Source organism: Tachysurus vachellii, chromosome 20 (genome assembly GCF_030014155.1).
Source record: "Tachysurus vachellii isolate PV-2020 chromosome 20, HZAU_Pvac_v1, whole genome shotgun sequence".
Lineage (NCBI taxonomy): Eukaryota > Metazoa > Chordata > Actinopteri > Siluriformes > Bagridae > Tachysurus > Tachysurus vachellii.
Genome location: NC_083479.1, coordinates 3,609,534 through 3,634,823, shown reverse-complemented (window position 1 = coordinate 3,634,823; position 25,290 = coordinate 3,609,534). Strand labels below are relative to the sequence as shown.

General features: G+C 40.1%; 2 protein-coding genes across 3 annotated transcripts; one reads left to right on the top strand and one right to left on the bottom strand.

Moving 5' to 3' along the window:
- Positions 1–103: 103 nt before the first annotated feature.
- On the bottom strand, positions 104–20,774 carry cplane1 (ciliogenesis and planar polarity effector 1). 2 transcript variants are annotated; one of them, XM_060895719.1, is made up of 53 exons: positions 20,543–20,774; positions 20,324–20,459; positions 19,975–20,094; positions 19,656–19,888; positions 19,441–19,541; positions 19,211–19,367; positions 19,004–19,107; positions 18,742–18,924; positions 17,746–17,995; positions 17,500–17,652; positions 16,232–16,917; positions 15,938–16,128; positions 15,691–15,771; positions 15,438–15,581; positions 15,099–15,278; positions 14,772–15,000; positions 14,324–14,454; positions 13,994–14,211; positions 13,697–13,861; positions 13,429–13,543; positions 13,240–13,349; positions 13,008–13,154; positions 12,806–12,935; positions 12,275–12,593; positions 11,271–12,135; positions 10,886–11,049; positions 10,615–10,721; positions 10,254–10,345; positions 10,109–10,167; positions 7,859–7,921; positions 7,447–7,630; positions 7,049–7,372; positions 6,381–6,965; positions 6,027–6,193; positions 5,657–5,738; positions 5,515–5,566; positions 5,297–5,431; positions 5,135–5,203; positions 4,695–4,810; positions 3,909–4,101; positions 3,568–3,815; positions 3,356–3,446; positions 2,903–3,082; positions 2,739–2,774; positions 2,578–2,611; positions 2,325–2,453; positions 1,985–2,147; positions 1,797–1,852; positions 1,562–1,693; positions 1,299–1,459; positions 1,106–1,201; positions 846–1,006; positions 104–697 (listed from the first exon to the last, which is right to left on the bottom strand). In XM_060895719.1, exons 1-53 carry the CDS (start codon positions 20,621–20,623, stop codon positions 578–580), a joined length of 9,228 nt encoding a protein of 3,075 aa, XP_060751702.1. In that variant the 5' UTR covers positions 20,624–20,774; the 3' UTR covers positions 104–577. The 2 variants fall into 2 exon arrangements, with proteins under 2 accessions (XP_060751702.1, XP_060751703.1); XM_060895720.1 differs by having other exon boundaries at positions 15,438–15,578.
- A 1,047-nt stretch (positions 20,775–21,821) lies between these two features.
- On the top strand, positions 21,822–22,808 carry LOC132863670 (alpha-1A adrenergic receptor-like). Its single transcript, XM_060896614.1, has one exon. The coding sequence runs from the start codon at positions 21,822–21,824 to the stop codon at positions 22,806–22,808; it is 987 nt and encodes a 328-aa protein (XP_060752597.1).
- The last annotated feature ends 2,482 nt before the right edge of the window (positions 22,809–25,290 follow it).

Sequence of the window (25,290 nt, the reverse complement as noted above, 5' to 3'; positions counted from 1 at the left end):
CAATTTCTTTCTTACTTAAATAAAGAGTTAAAATAGATGGGACCATGTAGGTCATGTATACTTTTACTTTACATTTGTACTGACACACAAGAATAAAGTCATGTGCAAAATAAGCTTTTAATAAATACACTCAATGCAAACCATATCAAACATTTTACAATATTCATACCGCATCCACAGATCATTTTGCATCTATTCTATTGGACTTGATTTTTCTTCACGTACCAGAATTATTTTTAGAACCAGATAATATTGAATGTAGGAGAAAGAAAAATATATTTTTGGTAAAAAAAAATAAATAAAAATAACTAAAAACGTACATCAGTCTACTTCACTTCAAAAGTACCCTAGAATTTTCTATTCAAATTATCCAGCATTTAATCTGATGATTTGATCTGATTATTGAAATGCTACAAGTGTGTTCACCCTGTATACACGGTCCCTCATATATCTCTGTAAACAAGCAAAAACAACACAAACATCATTGCTGATATGTGCATGTAGCAGCTCTTAACTTCTCCAAGCACCGTGTTCATGCTTTCCAACTTTAAAGCTTTTTGACTTTGATCTCATTGAGTCAGATGTCTTCATCTTCAGCTGCTATCCTTTCAATGGCTGCCCAGTCCATCTTACTCAAAATGCTGCCGGTGCTTTCTGAAAGGGCATCCAGCCTGTCGTCTTCGTTCTCCACCAAGCCCTCGATAGTCAGAACAACAGAAAAAACCATGAAGAGAAATATGAAATCACAAGCAATTAACACTTCTGAATACAAGTAAAGCTCTGCATGGTGGAATTTGTCAGTTCAAAGAAGTGACATTTGTATTGGAAATCCTCTCTCTTCATACCTGTTCTTTGGCTCGGCTTTCCAGACTAAGAATTCTACGGATCTCGAGAGGAACATCCCAAGGACTCACAACGTCCCTTTCCTCGTTGTCCTCTAACCAGGATGCCTCTCTTCTTATAGTCTTCTGCTCCATTGGGGATTTATTTAAAGCAGATTTGGAGCCTAGAGTTTGCCAAAAATAAATACATTTTAAATTACAGTACAGAAGCAGCAGTAGCAATTTAGTCGATATGAAGTCACCATATATGAATAAGAGCCTACGCTGGATGGTTGTCTTCACCCGCGATCTACCTCTCAGATCTGTCAGCATGCCTCGCCGTGTGACTTGGGACAGTCGGTCACCAGGAAGTGAACTCACTGAGTAAGTATAGAAAAAAATATTCACTGCTTATTAAATACCATAACGTAATAAACTGGTAATATAGAAAATTAGCTAGTGGTAAAGGAACAGAACCAGGCCTATGGAGTCCATATTTGCTGCTCAGCATCCCAGGTGGAGCTGATGCACCCCTCTTCTGCAGTACCACAGTCTTCCCAAATGTTGAAACCGAGCGCGCTCGTCCCCTTTCACTCTTAGGGCTTTTCCTAAGAGTCCCTTTCAACTGGGTCCGTCTCCTGTAACATATAAAACAGATTCTCCATTTCAGTGCCCATTTCCGTACAATGAAATGTAGCGTACTGAGATAAGACCTCTAGAAGTCTAGTGTGCATGCTGACCCAGGCCGGGAGTCTTGGGTTTTGTTGGTGCTGTTGGTAGGAGCAGGGAGGACGAGAGGGGTAGTAAGCATGTCTGTGATCAGCTCGTAGGCCTCCTGTGCTCTCTGTGAGTGATGCTCTTGAAGAACCGCCCTTAAAATACAGATATGCATCTCATTATTTCTTTAACACTACGAGAGTTAAGTTTATATACATTATTGTTTCTTTATTCCTATGTATTTATGCAAAACCGTACTTGTCCCTCTCTTCTTTAACTTTCCTCTTGATTGCCAGGTCTCTAGAGGGCAGACTCTAAAAAAAAAAATCAATAAAAAAAATAGCTCCATTAGATACAAACTAGGCAAAGACCTAAAGTACGGAATAAAAATCAGTACACAATATCAGTAAATACAAGGAACATAAACAGTAAAGTCTGAGTCTGACCAGAGGATTAGGAGGAGTGAAGGGAACACGCTCCCTCTCTCTCTTTTCCTTCCTCTGTCTGTGGTACTCGACCAGTCGCTCTCGCTGCTTCCTCCTCATCCAGGTCCTCAGCTCCTTCCTTTCCTCCTCTATCATGGGTCTCCTCTGCTGCTCCTCTGTCTTGCTGCTCCACAAAACAGGAGAAAAACCATCTTCACACAATTGTTTACATGTTTTGGCTTTGTATACTTATTCATTACTCCACTTATTTGCATTGTTCATTTTTATCCTTCATTTATAATTTCATCTCCTTACTCAATATTATACTTTATAAAATAATAACTAAAAAAAAAATACATACCTTCTCATTTTGCTCACTGAGGGAGAGCGATGGACTGCTGAATGTGAGAGCGCACCTTGTTTCACTAAATCTCCCAAAATGTCTGCAACATCGCTCAGTCCCGTCAGATTTAAAACGTTTTCATCTAACCTGATAATTTAATAACATCAAAAAATAGTTAGAAAAAAGGTTGTTCCAAGGTTAAACCCAACACTTAATGAAACACAATTCAGCCTTTAAGAGCCTGAAGCGAGTTAAACTATTAAATACTTACAGGCCTGAATCCTCCATCAGTGATTCAGTCAATTCTACAATAAAACAACAATAAATGCATTAAGACTTTTGCCACAGCACAGAACAAGTAGCTCTAGTAAAAAAAAAAATCTGCAGGTATATGTTACTGTATGTGTGTCAGGAGAAAGAGTGTGCATTAACCTTGGTTCACATCCCTGAGAGGCTGCTCCAATTTCACTGCAAAAAAAAAAGCTTCAGATTAAGGAGTGAGTTTAAAAGAGAACAGACACTTCTCAAATTAAGACTAGAACGATGGTAATCAAATACTGTCAGGTCAGACCTGTAAGGGAAATGCACTGTGTTACCTGCAGGAGTAACGTGGTCATGGTGGAGCTGGTACTGGTCAGACAGTGAATCTTGGAAGAACGACAAGTGCCCCCTCTGACTTGGAAGAACAAGACGATTTGGGGTAGAAGACAAAAACCGTCTTTCATCCTGCACTTCTTCCTCTTCAGCCATGTTCCCTCGAGTCGTGCGTCTCTTTGCTGAGTACAAGCACATATCAGACACTCTTATAATCTCATTTTGTAATTAGATATAAAAGTCCATTTTATCCTGAGTAAAGTAATAAGAGCACATTATTAAATATACATGATATCTTTCTATGGAAAGTTCTTTAAAAGTCACAATTGAAATTAAACTTTTGGGTAATTGCTGTTATAGTAAAATCAACAACAACAACAACAATGTGGTGTCATGCATGAAAGTGCAAAGCAGCTGTTCCAAAACAGCAGCAATAAAAACAAAAGTTTACTAACCTTCCTTTGAAACTCTCAGCATGCTGGAATAAGACTCCTCTTCCTCACTGACCACCACACCAGGTGTTAGAGCATCTATTGTATCTACCAGCTGTAAAAGAATAACACAGCAGAACAGTGACTGAATTACTGTTTAACATAATATGGTCCAGGATTTTATTTCAGCTAAATAGGACCAATTAAAAGATCAATAGATTTAAAAAAAGAATTACCAGCCTGGTGTTGGCAAAGTCTCTGTCCATGTGGTCAGCGATACTCTGGAGAGCTGCCAGTTGAGCGTCCATCTCAGAGAGACGAGCTGAGACCTGGCTGCGAGAAAACGCACCCTGTTTCAAACTGCCCCCTGGTATGGCCTTCTGTTGTATCCCAAATTCACTCAGCACCTTTACAGTGACTGGATCTCCGCTGGGTTCTGGCACTGAGAGCACAAGTGCAGGAGGAGTGAATGTTACTGAAAAACCTGGAAAAGGAAACGTAATAAATATTTTAAGCATTAATGGAATAGTACCATAATATTGATACAATTACTTTTGTCATGATGTCATGTCAGTACCTGGCGAGTCAGTGGTGTGCTCTTCTGTTCTGATCTCAGTGTTGGTCACAGAAGCTGCTAGGAGATGTAGGTGAGCAGATGTAGGTGGAGAATAAGATCGGCTCTGGACAGGGGTTCGGGAAGAGGGCAGGCCCTGTAAAGTGGAGCCATCCTCCGGAACGATCTCACTGATTAACTCCTGGCCATGAGCACTCTTAAGGAGAGATAGTAATAATTGTGCACATCAGTAATTGTCTGGTTTTGGCTCGGCTACAAAATCAGACATCAGAAGTCTACAGAGAACAGTTCAGACTACTGAAATGTTAAATGTTTCCACATTACGCAATAACAATGTGCAATAACCTTACATTTATTTGTTACCACCTCCATCCTAGTACATCCCTGCATCTCATTCTATTCAATTCTATTCCATTCTATCAACTATAGCACAACTGTACATACAATTTTTATATATATATATATTTTTGTCTATTTGTATTTACATGTGTGAATTTTTTATATTTTTTTTTTATTCTCATCTCATTTTTATGGTCTGTGTGTTGTCGTCTCTGTGTACTGGAAACATATGACACAAACATATTCCTTGTATGTGTATGCATAAGCAGACTTGGCAATGAAGCTCCTTTTGATTCTGATTTAGAGAACAGAATTCAGTGACATGGCACTATATATACAGTATATATATATACATATCATCAGTGTGAAAGAGATTCTGTGCATGAATTATACCAATCTGTCACAAGAAACTTTTTTTAAATATTTCACAACCAAACAGTTCTTCCTTACCGTATGGGCTTTTGGCACGGTGTGACCGGTGCCCTCTGTTTGCTCAGAGGAGCAAACATTTAAGAACACATCAGGGGGAACAATGGGAGAAACAGCAATGTCCACATGTCCAGGACCTAGAAAATTGAGAAAAAACACATGAAAAATGGTGTCTTTTAGTGAATCTTAAATAAAGCATTAGTTGTGAGGTAGTGCAAACTATCAGCTTGATTTGTAATTCAGCAAATTACATGTATTAATGAAGCATTGATTCACAGTTGATTAAAAAAAAAATAATATCCAATAGTTAACCTACCAGGGAAATTGGTGGAATTTGTATTAAAAGGGGCTGTGATTACTAAATATTTAATGAACTACAAAATTGGTGCAAATTAAAGCTGAATTCTTTATAAATCCAATGTGCACTTAAACCTTAACCAGAGTAAAGATGGACAACTCACGTGATGAAGAACCAGGAGACTGAAGAAGCTGGGCTGAAATGGCTTTATCACTGGTGCTGTGAGGTGAGGCTAAACAAGACAGAAATGCAAATCTCTATTAAAATCATGAACAAAATGCTATCGGTTTGAAGAAACCTCTTAAAATAAAAAAGCATCGTTCACGAGGGTCTGTGTTGGTGCAGGCGTCCTGGATTTCAGGAGGTCTTTTGTGCATTGCTGCAAAAGCATGAAGCTCTGCGGATGTGGCCTGAGCTTCAGCCAGCAGCCTCTGACCAGTCAACATTGACTCAAAGGAACCTGAAGAACCAAGAGAGTGATGCACCTAAATTAGAGTTTTGTGTTTATTATTATTATTATTATTATTATTATTATATACTAACCTAAAGGAATAACAAAGCCATCAGCAGGAGTAGATCTGTCCTCTTCAGGCTTCTAATAAATAAAAAAAAAAGAGAATCTTTTTTAATAAAAAGATCTTTTTAGAGGTGTAAACTACTGTTAACAATAATGTGGTTGATTTACCTGAGATGGAGGGATTAGAGATTCATCTGGTCTGAAATACACAACCTTTTCCTCTTTCTTTTTATCGTCTCTCCTTTTAAGCCTTAAGCACAAAAGCATTACAAGGGCTATATCATCAGAAAATACACACTGAAAATATATTTTATAGTCGTTTTTGGATAGCTACAAAAAGTTTAATCAAATCATGATCAGAAATCAATCGCACGCTGCACAACGCTTTAAACAAAAGGGATAAAAGAATTTTGTCAGAAAATAATAACTGATTCCTCAATATGAAACTGAGTGACCAGTGGACACTATATTTGTTAATGCAGACTAAAGAAAAGACAAAAGATGGATAATAAGTTATGGACAAATCTCAGGTAGGTACCTTTTGCTGGAGGGCGTGGAAGTGACTTTGCCCTTTGTGGCCGTGTCTGCCTTGAGGAGTTGAAGCTTAGTGTTCACTTCCTGTGTTCTTTCTGCTCTCCAGGCCATAAGCACCTCCAGGGGGATTAGGCGAGGAGTGGGCCGAGGAGGTGCGCTGTATCTTAAACCCTACACAAACCACACGACCAATAAATATTCTTTTGAATAATTCTACTTATTCATTTTTTGTGCATGTCTTTTGAAATACAATTTTACAAAAATTTTTGTCAAACTATCCACAATGATAGAACCACAATGCATCCAAAACCTTATGTTGACAATCCCGAGTGTATAAAGGATGATGTGTAGTGCTTACAGTACAAGATGGCTCAGGCTCAACATGGAGTAACTGTGGTTCGGGAAAGTTTCTTGTGGCAGCAGTTCCTGCAGTGTGTAGCCTTACGGGAGCAGACAGAGGGACCTGGGGAAGCTGAATGGATCTCATCTGGATGGTGGAGGGTAAACGCAGAAGTGGGAACCCCGTATCTGCCACTGCCGCACTGGGAGCGGGAGGCAGTCGGACTGCTTTTCTTTCGCTCCCTCTGCCTAATGAAGTGTAAGCTTGAGATTGTGTGCTGTCTTGATTCTGATTCCATTGTGGGGGTTGCACAATTGGCTTCTTATAGTTTTCATATTTCCTGTACATGGTAGGCTTATGCTGATTTGGACCCCAGGCCTCTCTCACTGGGGCAGGAGAAGACTGAGGAGGGGGCATATGGAAAAGCTTGAGACCCTGTATAATCGGAACAGCCTTTTCAAATGGACGATTCTGCTGGGGTGCCTGCAGCGGAGCTTGATGGTCCCTTGTGGTAAGAAGTCCTTTATAGGGAGGAATAAAATGACTTCTTTCTTCCTGGCTATTCTGTGACCATTCAGTAGAAATTGTCAGCTGTTGGAGATCCTGCAGCCAAGCAAGTAGAAAAACAAGTAAGCAATCTATTAAAAGCCACATCTTTGCAAAAGGACACTGTTTAGAGGTTTTACCTGTAGGCGTAGTCTACTCGTTTCTTCATGGGTATTCAGTCCAAGATCTGCTTCCACACACTGTTGATCTGCAGCTCTGGGTTTCCTGGACTGTAGCTCAGAGACAGTGTCTATCTTATTCTCTAAACTTGTGTTTTGGGTGTCATGGTGAGGGGAACCTGAGCACTGAGCCACAATGGGTTGAGTTTGTGGTTGTGCAAGTTGTGAAGGTTGTGTTACAGGAACACTGAGCTGTGAAATATGTGAGTTGGCATTGGAGAGGGGCAGGTTGGCAAAGGAGGCTCCCACCACTTGCATAAGACTCATAAAGTTGATTTGCTGTAACTAAAATGGAAATACAATAAATCATTTGTGTATGAAAACAAGCAGATGTTAAAAAGATGGTATTTGTTACGAACTTGTACTAATCGGAAAAGCTCATCCTGAAGCAGCTGTCTGATTGGCTCAGAGTGAATCAGTTCTCCATTCTGGACACTCTGAGGATGGCTTACATTCCCCAGTTCAGCTGATGGCTTTGACACAGAGGGGAGCTGCTGCATTCTCTGCTGAACCGGCTCAGGCTCAGGAGTATCATGTACAGGACTGAAATATAAAAGCACATGTTTTGTAGAACGTACAAGAAATAAAAAGCTCGGGGGACAAAAACTAACAACAAACCTCACTAGCTTTAATAAATAGCAATCATAGAATAAGTCAACATTTTTTAGCTACGTCAAAATATCTATGTGCCATATCAAACATTATGGAGTGCACTTAAGATGAGTGTATGATAAGTTGTTTTGGAATTTTCACTATACAGATTATACTTGCCTATTTGATGGTTCCTTTCTTGATTCTGTAGGTTCAATATCCAATGTGCTAACATCCTTTGAGCTGAAACAGAGAGATCTTAAACTCAACCCAGAAGTAAATAATCACAGACCAAAAACAATTCCAAATGCTTCAAACACTGCACCACACACACAAGCAAGGAATGAGCTGATTATACTGTCACCATGGCAACAGCTAGGTGACAATGCTTTCATGGACATTCGCTACACTCAAAAAAATGGCTTTTCAGGACTGTTGGTTTTACCTCAATATGTTTTGTTAAAATAACACACATACATTTCTTTCCCCACCAAAACACTATTGTATAGCGTTTAATTAACTTAAAATGTGTCATTTTCCACTATACTTAATAATCAGCCGTTAAACTAACGTAAAGTGTTTAATTTCGCGATCGCGATTCAAAAAACCGGAAGTGACGATTTCCAACGTATTGGATGAAGACGGCGCGAAAGAAGGAAGGTGGTGAATGGCGTCAGACGTAGAAGTACCATCGAGGTAAGAAAATATAAAGTTAAAGGTAGGGTCTCCGATTTTTGAGAAACGCTTCAGAAAACTGAGTCGGGCTGAATACTAAATAAAAATCAAAACAAACGTGTAGCCAATGAGCAGAAAGGGGCGTGTCTTGTCAATATGTGTGACATCAGCAGAAAGCGGTTTTAACATTGACATGGAGGATAAAAACAAAGAAAGAAAGCGAAGAAAGTCTTACGATAAGGCAAGAAGTAGGACGTGTTAATATAGGATCAGCTTTCCAGCGATGGAGAGAACTGAAGGAGCAGGAAGTTGGTCACATATTCACAGATTGGAGTTTCCCGAGTCAATAACTCCTGAGCTAAACACTGTTACTACACAAATAACATCTCTTTTCTATCGTAGTAATGTAGAGACGCAGCTACAACCGTGTTTTGTGTAGTAACAGTGTTTAGCTCAGGAGTTATTGACTCAGGAAACTCCAATCTGTGAATATGTGACCGACTTTACTTAAAACGCCGAGGCGCTTTTTTCCTTCTCGATAGGTGAGTAACTTTGGTTTTGCTTTGTTACACAGAACTAATATATGCCTTTGTCCTTTCCATGATTATGCTTGTGTGTCATTTTTGCTTGTTTGTTTATCTGCAATCGTTTTGTTCTTCCCTTCAGCTATGATAGACACTTTTCTTTTCAGTAGTTGCCTGGGTTACGTATGTATGTGTGGGCGGAGCTATCAATACAGGGGCGTGTTCCATTTGAGTTAGGGGCGTGTTTGTTTTGGTGATTTCAAATATCAACATTGGCTTTCAAAAATTGGATACCCCACCTTTAATATCACAGTCCATTAAGGCCCGGAGCGCGCCAGTTGCATAAACTTAGTCACTATATTAAGACGGTGTCTTAAGAACTAGTTTGACCAACTTGCAGTTAACCAATGTAATCAATGTTATTTTTCCAATTCCAATTACACCAAATCTACCTTTTTATGTAACTTAAAAAAATTAGGACCACTCTTCAAGAAAAAAAATCTTAACTTTTAAGACTAGTCTAACTGGTTTATGTGACTGGCCCCTGTCACAGACATGGTTTAGGCTAAACTAAAATTAGGCCTTATTTCAATCAGGGCATTGCAGCTTTTATAAATGTACACTAGAGGGAAAAAAAAAAAAGATGGTGTGCATCTTGTGACAAAACAATGGCATTGACGTATTTTAAGATATAGCTATCAGTAGAGTTGCTTTCAGTTAAAACCGCTCATATGAATTTTATTTTGGGACTAGCTTAAGCATTGTCTGTCAGTTAAACTGTAAGTCACATTAAAATTGGATGAAACTATGAAGCAAGTATAAATAATGCCACATACACAGGTGTGCATATTTTTACATTTTATTTGATATTTTTTATGGCAACATGTTTTTCCTCCTGTTTTTTTGCAGTTTGTCACTGTCTTTGATGAAAAAAAAGAATTGCCACAACTTTGACTGAGAAAACAGCATTTTAAGGTAAGTGAAGAACTGTCTTTTTAGGATTTATTAAAAAAAGTAATAATTTCGTCGACTTTTGTTAGAACCCATTGCTTGGCATGATAAAACAGCTAAAGCTGCTGTTCATAACTTTTTTTGCTCAAAACTAAAAAATTATATAAAGACCAATTCAATCCAAAATCCATTTCCAAAACTTGTTTTTGTCTTATCCTGAAAACATGTTCATATTCATACTATTTTAAAATGGGCCTTAAAATTTTTAAAATGAACTTACTGTGATTCACAGGAGTCAATGGATGTCTTGGAGTATTCCAAATCTGCTAGAGTTAAAGGCTGCAGAGGAAAAAAAAAAACAGTGAGTTCTTAAATTAAGACACAAACCAAAATAAATCAGTAATGATGCAGGAGGTTGTGTTCACCTGGTCTATGGGTCTACAGGGTTTGGACTTTTTCCTGATCTGTACTGAAATATTTGGCCTAAGTAAAGACTCTTCTTGGGCACTACTGTCACCTGTAAAACCCCACAAGATTTTTCACAATGATGTTCATCATTAAAGTAGCATTGCATACATTTGTGTTGGCAATTTAGAAGGTAGAATTTAAGCAGAATTTTTCTTAAATGTGATGCCGTTTCACTTGCAGCCATCAAATTAATTTGAGGTCAGTTTTTTTTTTTCTTCTAAAGTTTAGAAACTTCTTTATGGAAGCACTGCAATTACAAACTGCAGCTTTACAACAGAAATGAAGAACAAAAAAGTATTTTTTTATCAAGACTCTTACTGTCCAATTCAGCCATTTGGAGGGGTTTATTCACTCGTCTACCATTTCGTTCTTTTATCGCCAGGTCATCACTTTGCTCAACCTGAAGCTCCTCAACCTCACACACCCTGCAGAATAAACACCGTATTGTAGAATAACCACCTCACAAAAGGTGCAAAAGTCACCAGTGTTTGGTCTGAAAGTGTAATTTGTGTCACAGAATAAGAACCACATTTGGCTGATTAGTTAAATCTAAACTGTACATAACTGTGTTTATTCAAAAAGCACTCACTCAGAAGTGTGTTCATGCTGGGGGTCCAGATCAGGCAGGGTGATGGGAGTCCCTGCTGAAGCAGAAGGATAGCCAGTGTCCACACTGCTTTCTCTCTCACGCTTCCATTCAAATTCAACTGGCAGAACTGGAGCCATAATGGAATGACCTTCTCTCTCTGGGACCTGCAGGAGAAAAAAAACGTTGGCTGATAAACCGAGGTTTACTGTTTGTTTAATGTTTATAGATCTTTATAGAAATATTTACAGATGCATTCAATAATTCTAAACACTATGGTTGATTTCTAGCTGCATGCAAATCTATTAAAATTTACGTGTCCTAATCACTGCAACCAAATGATCCAAATGTTTGTATTAGCACACTATTGTCTGAATAAATATCTCACCCTAATCTGAGTATAGTTCTTGTCAGTCCTCACAAGGGCGTTGGTGTATCTCTGCTCCAGCAGCCTCAAAGCGGAAAGCACTGCAGGAGCCGAGGCTTTAGCTCTAATAACCACTGGCTCAACAGCACACCCTGTCTTCTTCCTGCTGGAATGAGTGAGCAAGACACTTCTGTCTGCCCAGCGCAGCATCCATTCCAGCAGCCTGGCCAGCTGGGGAAACTGGGCCTCTAATTTGGAGTCCAGCTCCAGCTGAAGGTCCACTTCAGGGCAGGAGATTGTCTTAAAGGGCCAGTGCTCCATTTGAGGTATGACTGGGAATAAGTTTCTAATAGGACTGGATTCCGAGGTTATTACATTCTTTCCCCGTGGTGTCCCACTCTGTCGCCGAAGACCAAACAAACCTGGTTGTTTTCCAGGAAGTGGCAGAGCACCTGTGCTGGTTCGAGCTGTGTGAGTCTCACTGAATACAGATGCAGGACCTATAGAGGGCAGTGGCTCAGGAGTCTCAGGAAGCATGTGAAAGCAAGTTCCCGCACGGAACACAGGAAGCCGCACACCTTTTTTTCTACCAGCCTGCCGTCTTTTGAGTGCGGTCAGTACGTCAAAAGCATCAGAGTGAAGCTCGCATTCATGCAGACATGAAGAAAAGCTACTAAGCAAGGGAAGCGAAGATTCCTCCATGTCCAGGCTGTCCTTCTCCAACACATAGCTTAGGAAAAGCTCCAAAAAGCAAAGGTACTCCTCGTCCTCAAGCTCAAATATCCAAGTCCCCACAGAAGGTAAAGTGAAACTTTTATGTTCTTGCGGTGTTCCTTCTCTTTCATATTTTGATTTGAATGTCTCCTGAGGTTTGGGTGGCACGGAGCTGAAAATGAAAAGAAGCTCTAGTAATAAATGATATTAATGTTTCCAAGACTTTCTATTAATAAACTTATTGTTTTGGCTTTTCATACAAGGACAATACAATTAAGATGTAAAAGTAATCACACTGAGTATAATAGTACCTGTGATGAGGCCTATACTGCAATTCTGGTGAATGAGGCTCTGATATTGAATCAGCAGTGTCAGCCTCACTGCCCACTGGGGGGTGCTCAGAGTCTGTAAGTGTGCTATTACTCAGGCTAGTGCACCGTGAGAACCGATCAGATATTGTATTGGCTCCTGTCCTGTCCTCCTCTTCCTCCCTTTCCCAGATATGGCGCTCTAGTGCGATCTTGCTCTTCGCCAGACGGCGCACCTCTCGAACCCGCAGCCTACGCTGCTCCTGAATCAGAGGAATCCTCGCTCTCTCTTCTGCACCTTGCGTACCACTTGTCTGTTTGGCTGGACATAAATTGGAATGTAAATAAATGTGTCTCATCCAGTTAATATATAGTGTGTTAATGCTATAAACTTGTGACTTCAGTAATTTTTTTTAAAATGACAATATTTTTTAAAATATGTTTCTAGACCAAGAAAAAAAACATACAATTCCTTCAATTCCAATTCTGTCCCAGAAATAAGACATTTAGTTCTGTTTCAAAAGGCTATTTAACCTTCTGTTGATGCAGAATCCTGCACAATGCTCGATCTTAACCGTTGCAGCAGTGAAGTGTATTTCTCTCTTAGAGGCACCCGGACAGATTCCTCCTCGTCGGGAAACACAGTGACTAATGTCTCCGCCACCTGGAAAAATAGGGGCTTTAGAGGGGTGGTACAGAAAAGAAGCAATAAACTATGCACTGTTTTTATTCTCACCATTGGAAAAGGAGGCAGTTCAGCCACAAGGCTGAGCACCAGGTCCTGTAATGTCTCTTCAGCATTAAGGAAGCGAGAGAAAGGCATGAGGCGGCGAGCCCAAAGCAGGACCTCCTCCCGCAATTCACGTACACTATTATCTGTAGCCTAAAACCACAAAGAAGAGCATGTCAAAACATACTCAGTACCCTATACAAACACAGAAGTATAATTATGTTAGCATCGTATTTACCTGAGAGTCTTCAGTCTTGGTCCTTGAAGCTTGGTATCTCCGACAGGAGGCTGTGAGCTGATCGCGAACATGCAGCATCCAGCACAGCCCACATAATTCCCTAAAGCACACTGAGATCACCACACAGTTTGTTAGTAACAGGTTTTCTACAGATTAAGGCTAGGTTATCACAGACTCGCACATACACACCTATCGTCTGTATGACAACATTATCCATGTCTTTGGACCCCAAACGGAAAAATTTGGTAAACTTCTTCAACCCATCTGGAAGGACCTCTTTAGACTGCATGTGTCCCTTCCTGACCTGGTGACAAATAATAAACCATAGCTAAACAAGCAGGTTGATTTCTTTTATTGTGGTGGTCAGTGTGGCCTGAAAGCATTTGATTGTATGTAGATAAATAACAGTTCTATACATGCATGCCCAAAGATTATAGATATTATATCAAATATTTACCTTTCGAAAGAGTTTACGGCATCGACGCAGGCCACTGATGTACCACTGCACAGCCGGTCGGGAGCAGTGAGCAGCTCTGAACAGCAGCAGCACTCGCTGTAACACTGCAGCTACAATGTAACGTGATTCCTTCTCCAAAGCCAAAAAAACGTCACCAATGGAGTCCTGACAAAGTCACATGAGCTGAATGTTTAAATAAATATCCAGCCAGTGTTAGGTAAATGGTGTGAAGGCTAAGGTGTCCCGATCTAGAAACATTAATAAGCCTATGCTCAGTAAGGGATCTGAGTGGAGTACCTGTGTGTTAGGGGCAGGTTGTGGACAATACAAAGGAGGGGCAGGAAGGTAGAATGCAAGAGGAACCAAAGCAGTGAATGAAGAGGCGTGTTTCTTGGCTGATTCCAACAGCGTAGCAAGAGGCCAGGATACAACATCCACCTCTGCCATGACTGAAGCCTTCAGGATCTCTTGTGCAGATGCATAGAGCAGCTCCATGTCCTCAAACTCCACAATATCTTATAAAACAAAACAGAGAGGTGGCTAAAGCAACAGTCATTATATAACTCTGCGTTGCTAAACACACTGCAAACAGTAAATTATGGAGAAAAATTAACCAAATAAACAAACCTGAAAGACTTTTAAAGGCCTTGTCTTGTCTGTCATATGAAACTTTGCAGTCCAGTAATGACTCAAGTTGGGTCTGAAAGATAAAGCCAGGCTGTAGCTCTGCAGGAAGGTGTAATTCTCTCCATCTCAACCTACAATAAAAATATAAAAACTATTCTATGACATTTTGAGATACACCATATTTCATTTATTTTCTACCTGTCTCCGTTAGCATTTCATGGGATTTAACCATAGCCATGTTTGTATTTAACAAACATACTGATAAAAGATTTAATAAGCCTATGTAAAGTGCTTCTGAGTAAAAATGTCTTACATTTGTCAGAGCTGGGCATAAATTTACACATTTTATGATTAGTTGATGAATCCAACACTATTGCAAAATTCATACGCACAATTTACACACAGATTAGTACGTATGCAATGCTGATATAAAGCCAAAGAAAGCAACCTGCTGAAATCACAGTGCAGTCTGCAGTAGGTGGTATATGCCAGACCAAGAGAGACAGCCATCTTCCAATCACCCAAACTCTGAGCCAACCATGTTGCCTCGGGAATCAGCCCACCTAGCAGGAGGAGCTCGAGAGCGTACTCCACCGTCCATACGCCTGAGAGGTGCTGTGATCTCACAGCGGCCGCCACCTGCCGCTGACAGAGAGCCACTGTGCGTCGTCCTGTCGCTGTAACAACAAAATGGATTCATAAATTAATTTGAATTTAGTGAGAAATGTAAGGACTGTTTGTGGTTATCTGTTATCTTTACGGAGTTATTACTCACCCTGTGGCAGATGTAGAGGAGGCAGGATGTCCACATTATGTGGTGGAAAGATAGCTAGTGGCTGGTTGGTAAAGTAGGATGCCATGAACCTGCCAAGAGACTGGACCACAGCACAGGCAGCCTCTCTATTCACCCTCTGGGGGAGCAACAACTCAAACTGTGCCTTGTCTACAGGGGTCACTGGTAGTGAGAAATACCGAATATAGGTTAGATTTAATAACCACAAAATGCCTTATTTGACTAGAAAAATATGTGCAGGAAAGGCTCACATTTTATATTTATCTGCATGAAAATATGTGGATATGTTCTTAGCAGTGTTAGGATTTCTCTAAAACTTACCTACAGTATCTTCTACAGTCAGTAGCAGCTTGGCCAGTGTGTCACTCAAGGCCTGGGCCTCCCTAAGCTTATATTGAAACAGCTGGCCAAACAGAAGAGCCAGACAATAGCGTGTCTCCAGGAAGACTGTTCTTGGCCCAGCTGCTTGAAATTGAATTGAACAGATGCATATGACAGCAGCATATGGTTACATAACCTAAACTGATTGTAAAAAATATTCAGTAAAGTTAGTACGATGTAGTAAGTTGCATACCTCTTGCTCTCTCTTCCCATATCTGGTCTCGCCAAAACTGGATGCTCTCATTATACTCACCAGAAATGAAGTGCTCTTCTCCTGGACACAGGTCAAAACAGAATTTCAGAGCTTGTTAAGGTGTTTTGCAATTATGGACCTTTGATCTACCGCTCTTCATTTACCCAAAAATACTAAACAAAAAACACAGCTGATAATGTCTGGCTTAATTATCTTTAAAAAAAATCATTTTTTAACCGAGTCTAACCTGTTATGTTGTACAGGGCAGGGCTGTGCTCCAGATGGTCTCCAGCTGTCTGTAGTGATTTTTGGATTTGAAAAATGACCTTTGACATGCACTCCAGTTCCCCTTTTTGACTCGCTGTACTTTTATCACTTCTTAACTTGTCCTGGTACTGCAAGGCTTGTCTGTAGATTTTTCGCCATATTGCCACCAATCTGAAAACCAAAGATTGTCGATATATAGCATATGCAACCGTAGTAGAATCACGCTTTATTAATCAATTCAGCTCTTTTAAAGGTTTTTAAAATCCAGTAGTACCTAACCGATGGTCTGTTTAGCACAGATATAGGAGAGGTCACAGCTTCAGCCTCCAGATCATCCTTTAACAGTGGGATGGAGAAAATGTCTGAGAGACAAGTATCATCCTTTGCAGGTCGCAATGTTTTCTGAGGTAGATTGTATGTCTGGTCCACAATCCTGGATGCTTCCCGGAGGACAAAAAGTGCTGCCTTAAAGTTGTGAGAGGAGCAAAGAGATTGCAGCGACGAAGGCAGAAAAAGATTAACAAAACGTTTAGTGAGATCCAAAACAACCCCTAAGCAGCTGTGGCCACCTCTGTGGGTGGAATCCCAGGGTAGAAAGGAGAGCAGAGACCTAAGAAATTCAAATACACTGTCCTGTTTATAAGGACGAATTAATGGATCAGCAATCCAGAGAAGGCGAGCCAAACGAACAGCGCAGGAGATGGTGTATTTCAGCAAGCGATCTCTGTGATCCAAAGTACCACCAAGCGAAACACCAAAAGCCCAGGCGGTAAGCAAACTCCGCTGTGCCCTGGTCAGCTCCTCCAAGAGAGCTGAGGAATCTTGGTCTGAATCTTCCAACTCGGCCTGAGAACGGGCATGAAGGGTGTCGAACATTGAAGCGAATTCTAGCCTGCCCCCCTCCTCCATAGCCGAGCCGGCATAATGCCCCTCGTCTGAGTCATCATCATCATCCTCAATCTGAAGAAGCAATTTTTAAAAAAATGAGGAATAAAACTGATAAGAAATCAATGTGTCATGATTAATAAAAAATATCATATTGTAATGATAGTATATGTGATTTATATATATCCCAATATATAGCTTTGTTAATTAACCAACAATAATAGTCTTGCATTAAAAAACAGAAAAGCATAAAAAGAGGAGGAATAAATTTCTTATAGATTCTGTATTTTAACTAAGTAGTTTCATTCTTAAAATCTGGTCAGGTGCTGTTCACAAAGTTTGTAATTGTTATAAAAATGCTGATGTACTGTGACAATATCACAGAAATGTATATTGTGATGCAGCAAAATTGATCCCAATATTGACATTGCCTGGCCCTAGACACCGTGCATTTCATTCAAATAGCGCACGCAAACTTGTACTAACTAACATGTGATATAGTCTCAGCCTGGATGCTTCTTAATGCTTTAACCTTTCAGTAAATAATTAAGCTTTATCTAAATAAGTGTTGAATTATACAGTCCTGTTGAATACATTTCTTTAATTACTATTGAAGCAGAACATAGAAAAAAAATGGCAATTGAGGATCAGAATTACCCTCGCTGTGAATAGCTTCGAGCCGCCTGAGCTTTCTCCACCTCTGAACAACAGAGGCAGCGTCGACTGAGGTGTCTCTTTTTCTTTCAGTGCCAGCAGACTAGCTGTGAACTTCAGAGTTGTCATTGACTCCAGTCTGGACTTCACATGGGGCTAAACAGCCATACCAAACACACAAAGTATTTATTCATCCAAAAGTGTTTGTCTGAACAATGGCATGTTCATACCATTCTGTCCTTGACTCACCAGCTCTGAGCGGATGATCTTGCGTACTCTATCCAGCGCCTGAGTCGTATCCATCAGGAAGAAGCTCATCAGCGAGGAAGAATCAGGCGGTCTGGACATATTTAGCACAGTCACCATGTAGCCGTCAGACACAATAAGACAAGGCAGCCTCGGGTGGCAGGTCACAGAGTATCGCTGTCTCATTGGGTCATGCAGAGACACGCTGGAGCTGGACAAGGCATCGTCTGGTGGTTGTGAAGGCACCGAAGGTCTGTGAGAAGCGCCATCAGATGCGTTAATCATAATGTAATAAGAAACTGTTTTTGGGCGTATTAGTTTGCATGCATTAAAGAAGGTAAAGATTTTCCACATTATTACAATCAAACATGCTGAAAGGGACAGGCTGAGTTAGTGGGCTTGGTGGTGCCACAAGCTGTAAGTGTATTTGGGGTGGACACGGAATTTCTACATCTCCAGTACTTACATGAGCACAAAATGACCATGATGGAAGAGGAAAAAGAGAGAGCGGATGACTAGAGATGTAAGAAAAGAAGAAAGAAAAGATGGTAAAAGAGGACAGGGATCAGAACAGGAAGAACATCAGTGAAAAGAAAATGAGTAATGGTGTGAACAGTCCTGAACAGAAATAATGCACTATGTAATATAATGTTTATCTATGACTATGACTCGAAGCCCTCTCTGATAAACACAAACAGCTGAATTTTTCAGTCTAATTGGTTTGATGGTTTTGAATATAAATACTCTGACAGTAGTTCCCAGCTGTATTTAAAATCCCCGATTTATTTTAAAACATTCACATATATTTTTACGTAATTGTTTCTATAGTAATAGCTTGTTGTATGGTGGTGTAACTGTAATCATTGGAAAACTGTGATGTCATACGTATAAGACAAATAAAACTTCAGGGTGTGCTGTTATGGGGGAAAATCTTCTCTTCTTCATTTCTAAACTTATTAGGTATAAGATGTCATGTCAGTGTGAAACAATTCTGCTTACCTGTATGTGACTAACGGATGAAGAGGCAGGAAATGTGCAGGGCCAAACTCAATGTCACACCCACTTGTGGAGAGAGAGACCAACCCTCCTAAGCGGGCCAACATCAGGAAAGAGCCTCTCTTCAGTATGCATGCCAGATAGAGTCCTTCTGGTGTCCAACTCACACAGCTCACCCAGTAAGACCTTCAATACAAGGCAAGCCGTCAAAATAGCTTCTGTATTAAGCTTAAGAATAAACACCTTTCAAGCCATTTTCACTCACCTCACGTATTTGGGTGGGATAGAGAGATTTTTACTGCCACATCCTCCCAGTGAGCTGGATACAGTCACAAAGTTCTGCATGCTTATGTATAATACCTGTGTAGCCTGTTTATCATAATGACATATTAGAGATGCTTCTTAATCTTCAAGGAGGAAAAAGATACCTTGTTCAATCAAATTGGACATATTAAAATTGAATATTCATTACCCTTGGGTCTTTCTGATTAAGGATTATTGCTAACAGCTCTCCATCAGGTGAGAATGTCGGTACTAGTGCTCCTCTCGACTTGACAGGCCGACATGGAGGAACAAGGTGGCTGAGAGGGTAAGACTTAGTGACCCATTCAGTGCTGTATTCTTTTAAACTGTAAGAAAAACAAATGTTTATTCAATTCTCTACCAAGTATTTTGCTTTCCACTAATTTTATAGAGTCCAACCTGGTTTTCCCGGTCTCTTCCCATTGAATCTTCAACAAGGTGACAATCAGCTGCTCTCCAACAGTGAAGAGAAAAGCACTCAGGCACACATCACCTACAGCCTGGATAAAAGCACAGAAAAAATACACCAGAATTTTTTTTAAAAGGTGTACTGGTGGATCATTATAGGCATGTTTATGTAGAGGAGAAAACGGCCAGACTTTGGTAGCTCTCACCTGGCTCTGAACAAACACGCAATGATGACATGCTTCCTTATCTTTAGCAGAGGGAAGAAGCGAATTTTCTGAGGGCGCTATCTGACTCCAGCGTCCCTTGACGGTGTTATCCCGAAAACTATTTAGATCCTGAGGCACCAGGCATTCCCAGAGGAAGATCTGTCCTGTGAAAGAAGCCACGAGAACCCTCCTTCCATCCCCTGAGACTAACAAAGACAGCCTCTGGGAAGTCGCTATGTATGTGTAAGACAGACCTGAGTCAGCAAAAGACTTTTACATAAAACTAAAATAAAATTTTAATACAAAGTCACACACAAACCTTTATTAACAGAGACCAGCTCATATAATGCAGGCACCGATGTGACCATCTTTAAGGAATCTTTGTCTCTGTCCCATAGAAACACCTCTCCAGAAAATAATATACCAGCCAGCCACATAGCTACACACAGCACAGACAGATGCATGAGATATATGAATGTGTCAAACTGCAGGTTCCCAATTCTGGCCCTGGATGCCACCCTGTCCTGGGCATTTTGCTTTTTTTCCTGCTCTGAGTTTGCTAGAGCAGGAAAAACACTCACATGTGCAGGAACAAGGAGTCGTTTAGGAGCAATATTGGGAACCTGTGAATTACAAAATGCTGTGAAATATCTGAGCTCAGAACTAACCGTTTTGAGAACTGCACATTTTCAACACTCTTGGAAGCAACTGGTGCAGTTTTGGGATCTTTTTCTTGGTCTGTCCTGAATGTAAATTGATTTCACTGATCCGACTGTCATCCAAAAGAAAGACACCTTCCTTCTCCTGTGGGGAAAAAAAACAGGCAATCGAGATGTGTAAGAAATAAAAGGAATAATAAGGACAGAAGGTGAAGCTGTCAGTCTCACCTTTCCCAGCCAACAAAACCTCGGCCATGGTTTTCTCCTCTTGATGCTGGAAGACAACAGCACTTCGAGCTTTACCTCCATGTTTGGCTTCAGATGTTCCGTGTTTTCTGCTTTTTAAATCACTGCAATTCATGTTTGAAATGAGGACATATTGGCGCTAGCTCGCTAAACACCTAGAAAAGTCACAGATAACGGAAAGAAACAACCGTCTGGGAATAGGAAAGTAATAACCACGTACGTAGCAATAACAGGCATTTAAGTGAAGGTTTAATAAAAATTAAAAAAAAAGCAGCTACTGAATGGAAAAGATAATGTTTGTTTGTTAGCAAACTAGCTAGCGACCTGAGATGGAACCCTATGTTAGAATCCAGTCGTTTAAACAGGCAAAATCATGCACTACTTATCCAACAACGGATCGATTTCCATTTCTGACCAAATATTTTTCATCTTTTGACAATTATATCAACAAAATAAAACAAACAAAGTGAATGTTTGTTTAAAAATCATAACGGTTTCGAATTTCCCTCCACTTCCGGTACTACACAGATTCCCGTTTCGTTACCATGGAATACGACGCGTTCACGAAGACACGAGAGCGCGCAGCGCGTCCGCGCCCTGGATGTGTTCCCATTGGAATAGGATTTCTCTTAACCTTAAGCTACTCTGCGATTAATTATGACGTAATCATTTAATATGTATTTCTGTTTCCTTATTTAAGATTCCTTGGTTTCTCAGTGTTCTCTGTTCTCTGATATATTACTCAAGAATCCATATTTTAATCATCATGCCTAAACTATTCATATTCATACCTGGTCATACTATTGTAAACAAATAGTTTTCACAAACTTCATGTGTGTTGAGGACAGAGACTGGGTTTGTTCAGAAAATGAACAAGTATTTGTAGTGTAAAGAAAAATAACCTTATGGAAAACCACACCATACTTTGCATATTGAATATTAAAACAAATAATAAATACATTTTTTTGGACAATTATAAATGAACTATTATGTAAAACAATATACTATTTCTTATAAGCTGTCCTGATGGACAAAATTAAAAGAGGTTGCCCACTTGGTTTTGTTTGCTGGAAACATCTGCACAACACAAGTTTGCTTCGAATTCCCAGCCAGTGGGAGGAGATCTATACGCCACAGCACATGCAATTAGGTGTCTGTTAATTTCAGTATAAATTTCAGACTTCGTCAAAGTATTCGTAGGCAGTAGCATCGAGTATCAGCTGCACGCGATTCTGCATCTGGGAAGCAAGGAGAATTTGAGATGGATACAGAACGCTTGATAAAGTCTATAATCAGAGGTATTATGTGTCTGGCTGGAATCATTGGTAACAACTGGCTGTGCATCAGCTCTCTCCCAAAATCTATTTCTCAGCTTCGACCTAGCGACGTTCTCTTTATAAACTTGGCTGTATCCAATCTGATCACTAATTACCTTGTGGACACCCTGAACATTTTCCATACTGAACAGTACATACCTGCAGGAAAGGTGTTTTGCAGCATTCGATTTTTCCTACCTGAATTCTCGGAGACCAGCAGCATATTGAGCACCATGTTCATCACCATGTTCTGGCATCAGAAGCTTGTGGGCTCTCTGAAGCGTGGAGGAGCTCCTGTGCAAATGGATAACCTCCACTTCATCAGTGTGATGCTGACTGGAAGCTGGAGTTTTGCGCTTGTCTTCAACATTTCTCGTTTATTCTTCGTTGCTGAAATCAGCGAGAATGTGACTACTGCTGAATGCAAGGAAGAGCTGCCTTCTCCAGAAGCCGATCAGGCCTACAAGGTAGTATACGTCACGCTTGTGAATGTCTTTCCGCTTATTGGGATTCTTTATGCAAGTATTCAGATCACGCTTACACTGATGCAGAATGAAAAGCGAATGAACAAAATGGGGGCAGAATTCAGAAATGAAGGAAACACAACCTCAGCCGAGAAAAGTAGAGAAAACACTAATAACGCAGCAACAGTTAAGTCTTTCAAGTCGCAAGCCAAAACACGAAGTCTGGTAAGGGCTGCCAAGAGCGTGGTGGCAGTGGCCATTATTTTCTTAATTTGCTGGGTAATTCACCTCACCATCATCATCATTAGTTCCATCTCACCATCCAGTGTGACAGAGGACATAGAGAGCTTTATAGGAGCATCCTATACATGCATCATCCCATATATTTATCTGTACGGTGTGCAAAAGCTGACCTGCTCCAGGAGAGCAGGACGTACGGTGGGTGAAGAGCGAGTAGTAAGTCAGTGAGCTAGAGTTCCACTTGACAATGATAAAATAAATAAAAATAGATTGAAAACATCTTAATGCTTTAAAATGATGTTAATTGCAGTGTAATATTTTATGCTTTCACATCAATCAATTGCCTTTTTGTTTTAGTTAGTTTGTCTGATAATAATCTGTAACTAAATCAGTCTGGTACAAATTTATAACCAAAGTAATCTGCTGTAGAATAAAATGGTATGATCTTAAAGGATTTGTTTTCTGACGTATACTTTCTTAATCATCTGTAAACAAAGCAGCAGCATTTTGCCTTTGCGTCATAGAGGGGATTGAGATAGTTAATTTGGTGTAATGATGATTAAGCCTTGAGGGGGAAATTCCATATTAAATTCAGTATAAATCCAAACAGACTATAAAACACTTCATTCATTCCTGCCTCGATGCCCGATGACGCCTGAGATAGGCACAGGCTCCCTGTGAGCCGAGAAGTTCGGATATGAAACACTTTCTTTAAAAAAAAAGTTTCAGGGAAAAATGACTGATAAATAAACACAGAAATGAGACCAAACCTGCTTCAAGATTGTATTGAAAATATTTGGAAATCAATGACAGGTAACCTTTACAGATATTTTGGAAGCAATATCAGTAAAATTAAACAGTGCTTGAAACGGAAACTGAACCAATATCAATTAAACAAAGTGGAATAAATTATTATAATCCTTCTGCTGTAAACAACGTAACCAGGGACTTTGCAAATATATATATATATATATGAATTTGAGAGAAAATTAATGCAGATTTTTTAAAAATATAATAATTATGTAATTAGGGGGGGGGCACGGTGGCTTAGTGGTTAGCACGTTCGCCTCACACCTCCAGGGTCGGGGTTCGATTCCCGCCTCCGCCTTGTGTGTGTGGAGTTTGCATGTTCTCCCCGTGCCTCGGGGGTTTCCTCCGGGTACTCCGGTTTCCTCCCCCGGTCCAAAGACATGCATGGTAGGTTGATTGGCATCTCTGGAAAAATTGTCCGTAGTGTGTGATTGCGTGAGTGAATGAGTGTGTGTGTGCCTTGCGATGGGTTGGCACTCCGTCCAGGGTGTATCCTGCCTTGATGCCCAATGACGCCTGAGATAGGCACAGGCTCCCCGTGACCCGAGGTAGTTCGGATAAGCGGTAGAAGATGAATGAATGAATGAATGAATAATAATTATGAAATTATATATTTTTTTAAATACGTACATATCTAAATGAATAACAAAGCAGTTATGACGTAATGACCTTACTACAAGATTGATAAATGTGGTCCATTATGTCTTAACTATCCTATAAAATTCAACATTCTCAATTTTTGTTGTTTCTAATTATACCTTTAAGCCAGTCATTTCTTTTGATGAACTGTTTTTCCCCCTAATCCAGCAACACTGTTGTAACATACCAGTCCAACATACTGTATAATACCAGTGTCAGTGATGCCCTGAAAAATGACCACCATCCAAATATCATCTGGTCAGTGAGGGATCTTTTTCCATTGATGAGTGTAGAGACATATAATTGTATATTGCATCTTCAGACTAGTTGGCCAAAAGTTTGTGAAAACAATGGGCAGCAATATGGCCCTTTTTTATTATATAAATAAAATAGCCTCCACTCCTTTAAGAAGTCTTTTTAGCTAGATTTTGTAATGTGGCTAAAGTCACAGACACCTGGTGGACACACACAAGAATCACTACAACTTTGCTTACCTGTAAGTGACTGCTGCAGGGTGTGGTAAAGTGTGTTTCCAGACACTCCCAGAGGAAAAACTGTCGTGGAAAAGAACCCACAAGAACTCTCGGTTTGTCCCCTGAGACCGGCAGAAACATTTCATTACAGATTCATAAACATCACAGAAAAAAAACATGTTCAACCTCTTTGGAGCCTAAAACACAAATAAACTTCTTCACATACTTGCTCAAGTATCTTATGCACACCTGGAGGATTACCTGGAGGCACATCGGCGCTAAAACATCTTTGACCACCTAGTTTCCAAGTCAAATGGTAATGTTTAGTGATTTCATGCACAGTAATGCATTTCATCAACATTTCATTAAATATTTTTCAAAAGTTTATTGTCAGTATACTGTCTGCATGACCCTTTTACTGAAGCATGTTATTATAGATAGAAAATATAGACACATTGGTTGCTCAGGAACTTTTTGTTTGTTGACAATAGAAACAAATTTACATTAAATTTGTCATTTGGCAGTCACTTGTATCCAGAGCAACTTACACTTACATCTCATTCATACATCTGAGCAGTTGGGGGTTAAGGGCCTTACTCAGGGGCCTAACAGCAGCAGTTTGGTGGTCTGGGGATTTAAACTCACAACTTTCCGATGAACAGTCCAAGGCCTTAACCACTGAGCTACCACTTCCCAGCTGCAACACACACATTTGCCTGCATTTGCCGCTGGTAGGAGGAGATCTGTACACCACAGGCACAGTGATGAAATTAGGCGTCTGGTGATTT

Excerpts from the sequence above, each read along its gene's own strand:
- cplane1 (XM_060895719.1), bottom strand. The coding sequence starts at position 20,623 with ATGGAGGTAAAGCTCGAAGTGCTGTTGTCTTCCAGCATCAAGAGGAGA. Across the intron at positions 15,582-15,690 it reads ATGGGAAGAGAGAGCAAGAG|CAGCTGGGCCAAGAACAGTC; the intron begins GTATGCAACTTA and ends TTCAATTTCAAG. Across the intron at positions 10,722-10,885 it reads CAGCATGAACACACTTCTGA|GGTGTGTGAGGTTGAGGAGC; the intron begins GTGAGTGCTTTT and ends TTTATTCTGCAG.
- LOC132863670 (XM_060896614.1), top strand. The coding sequence starts at position 21,822 with ATGGATACAGAACGCTTGATAAAGTCTATAATCAGAGGTATTATGTGT.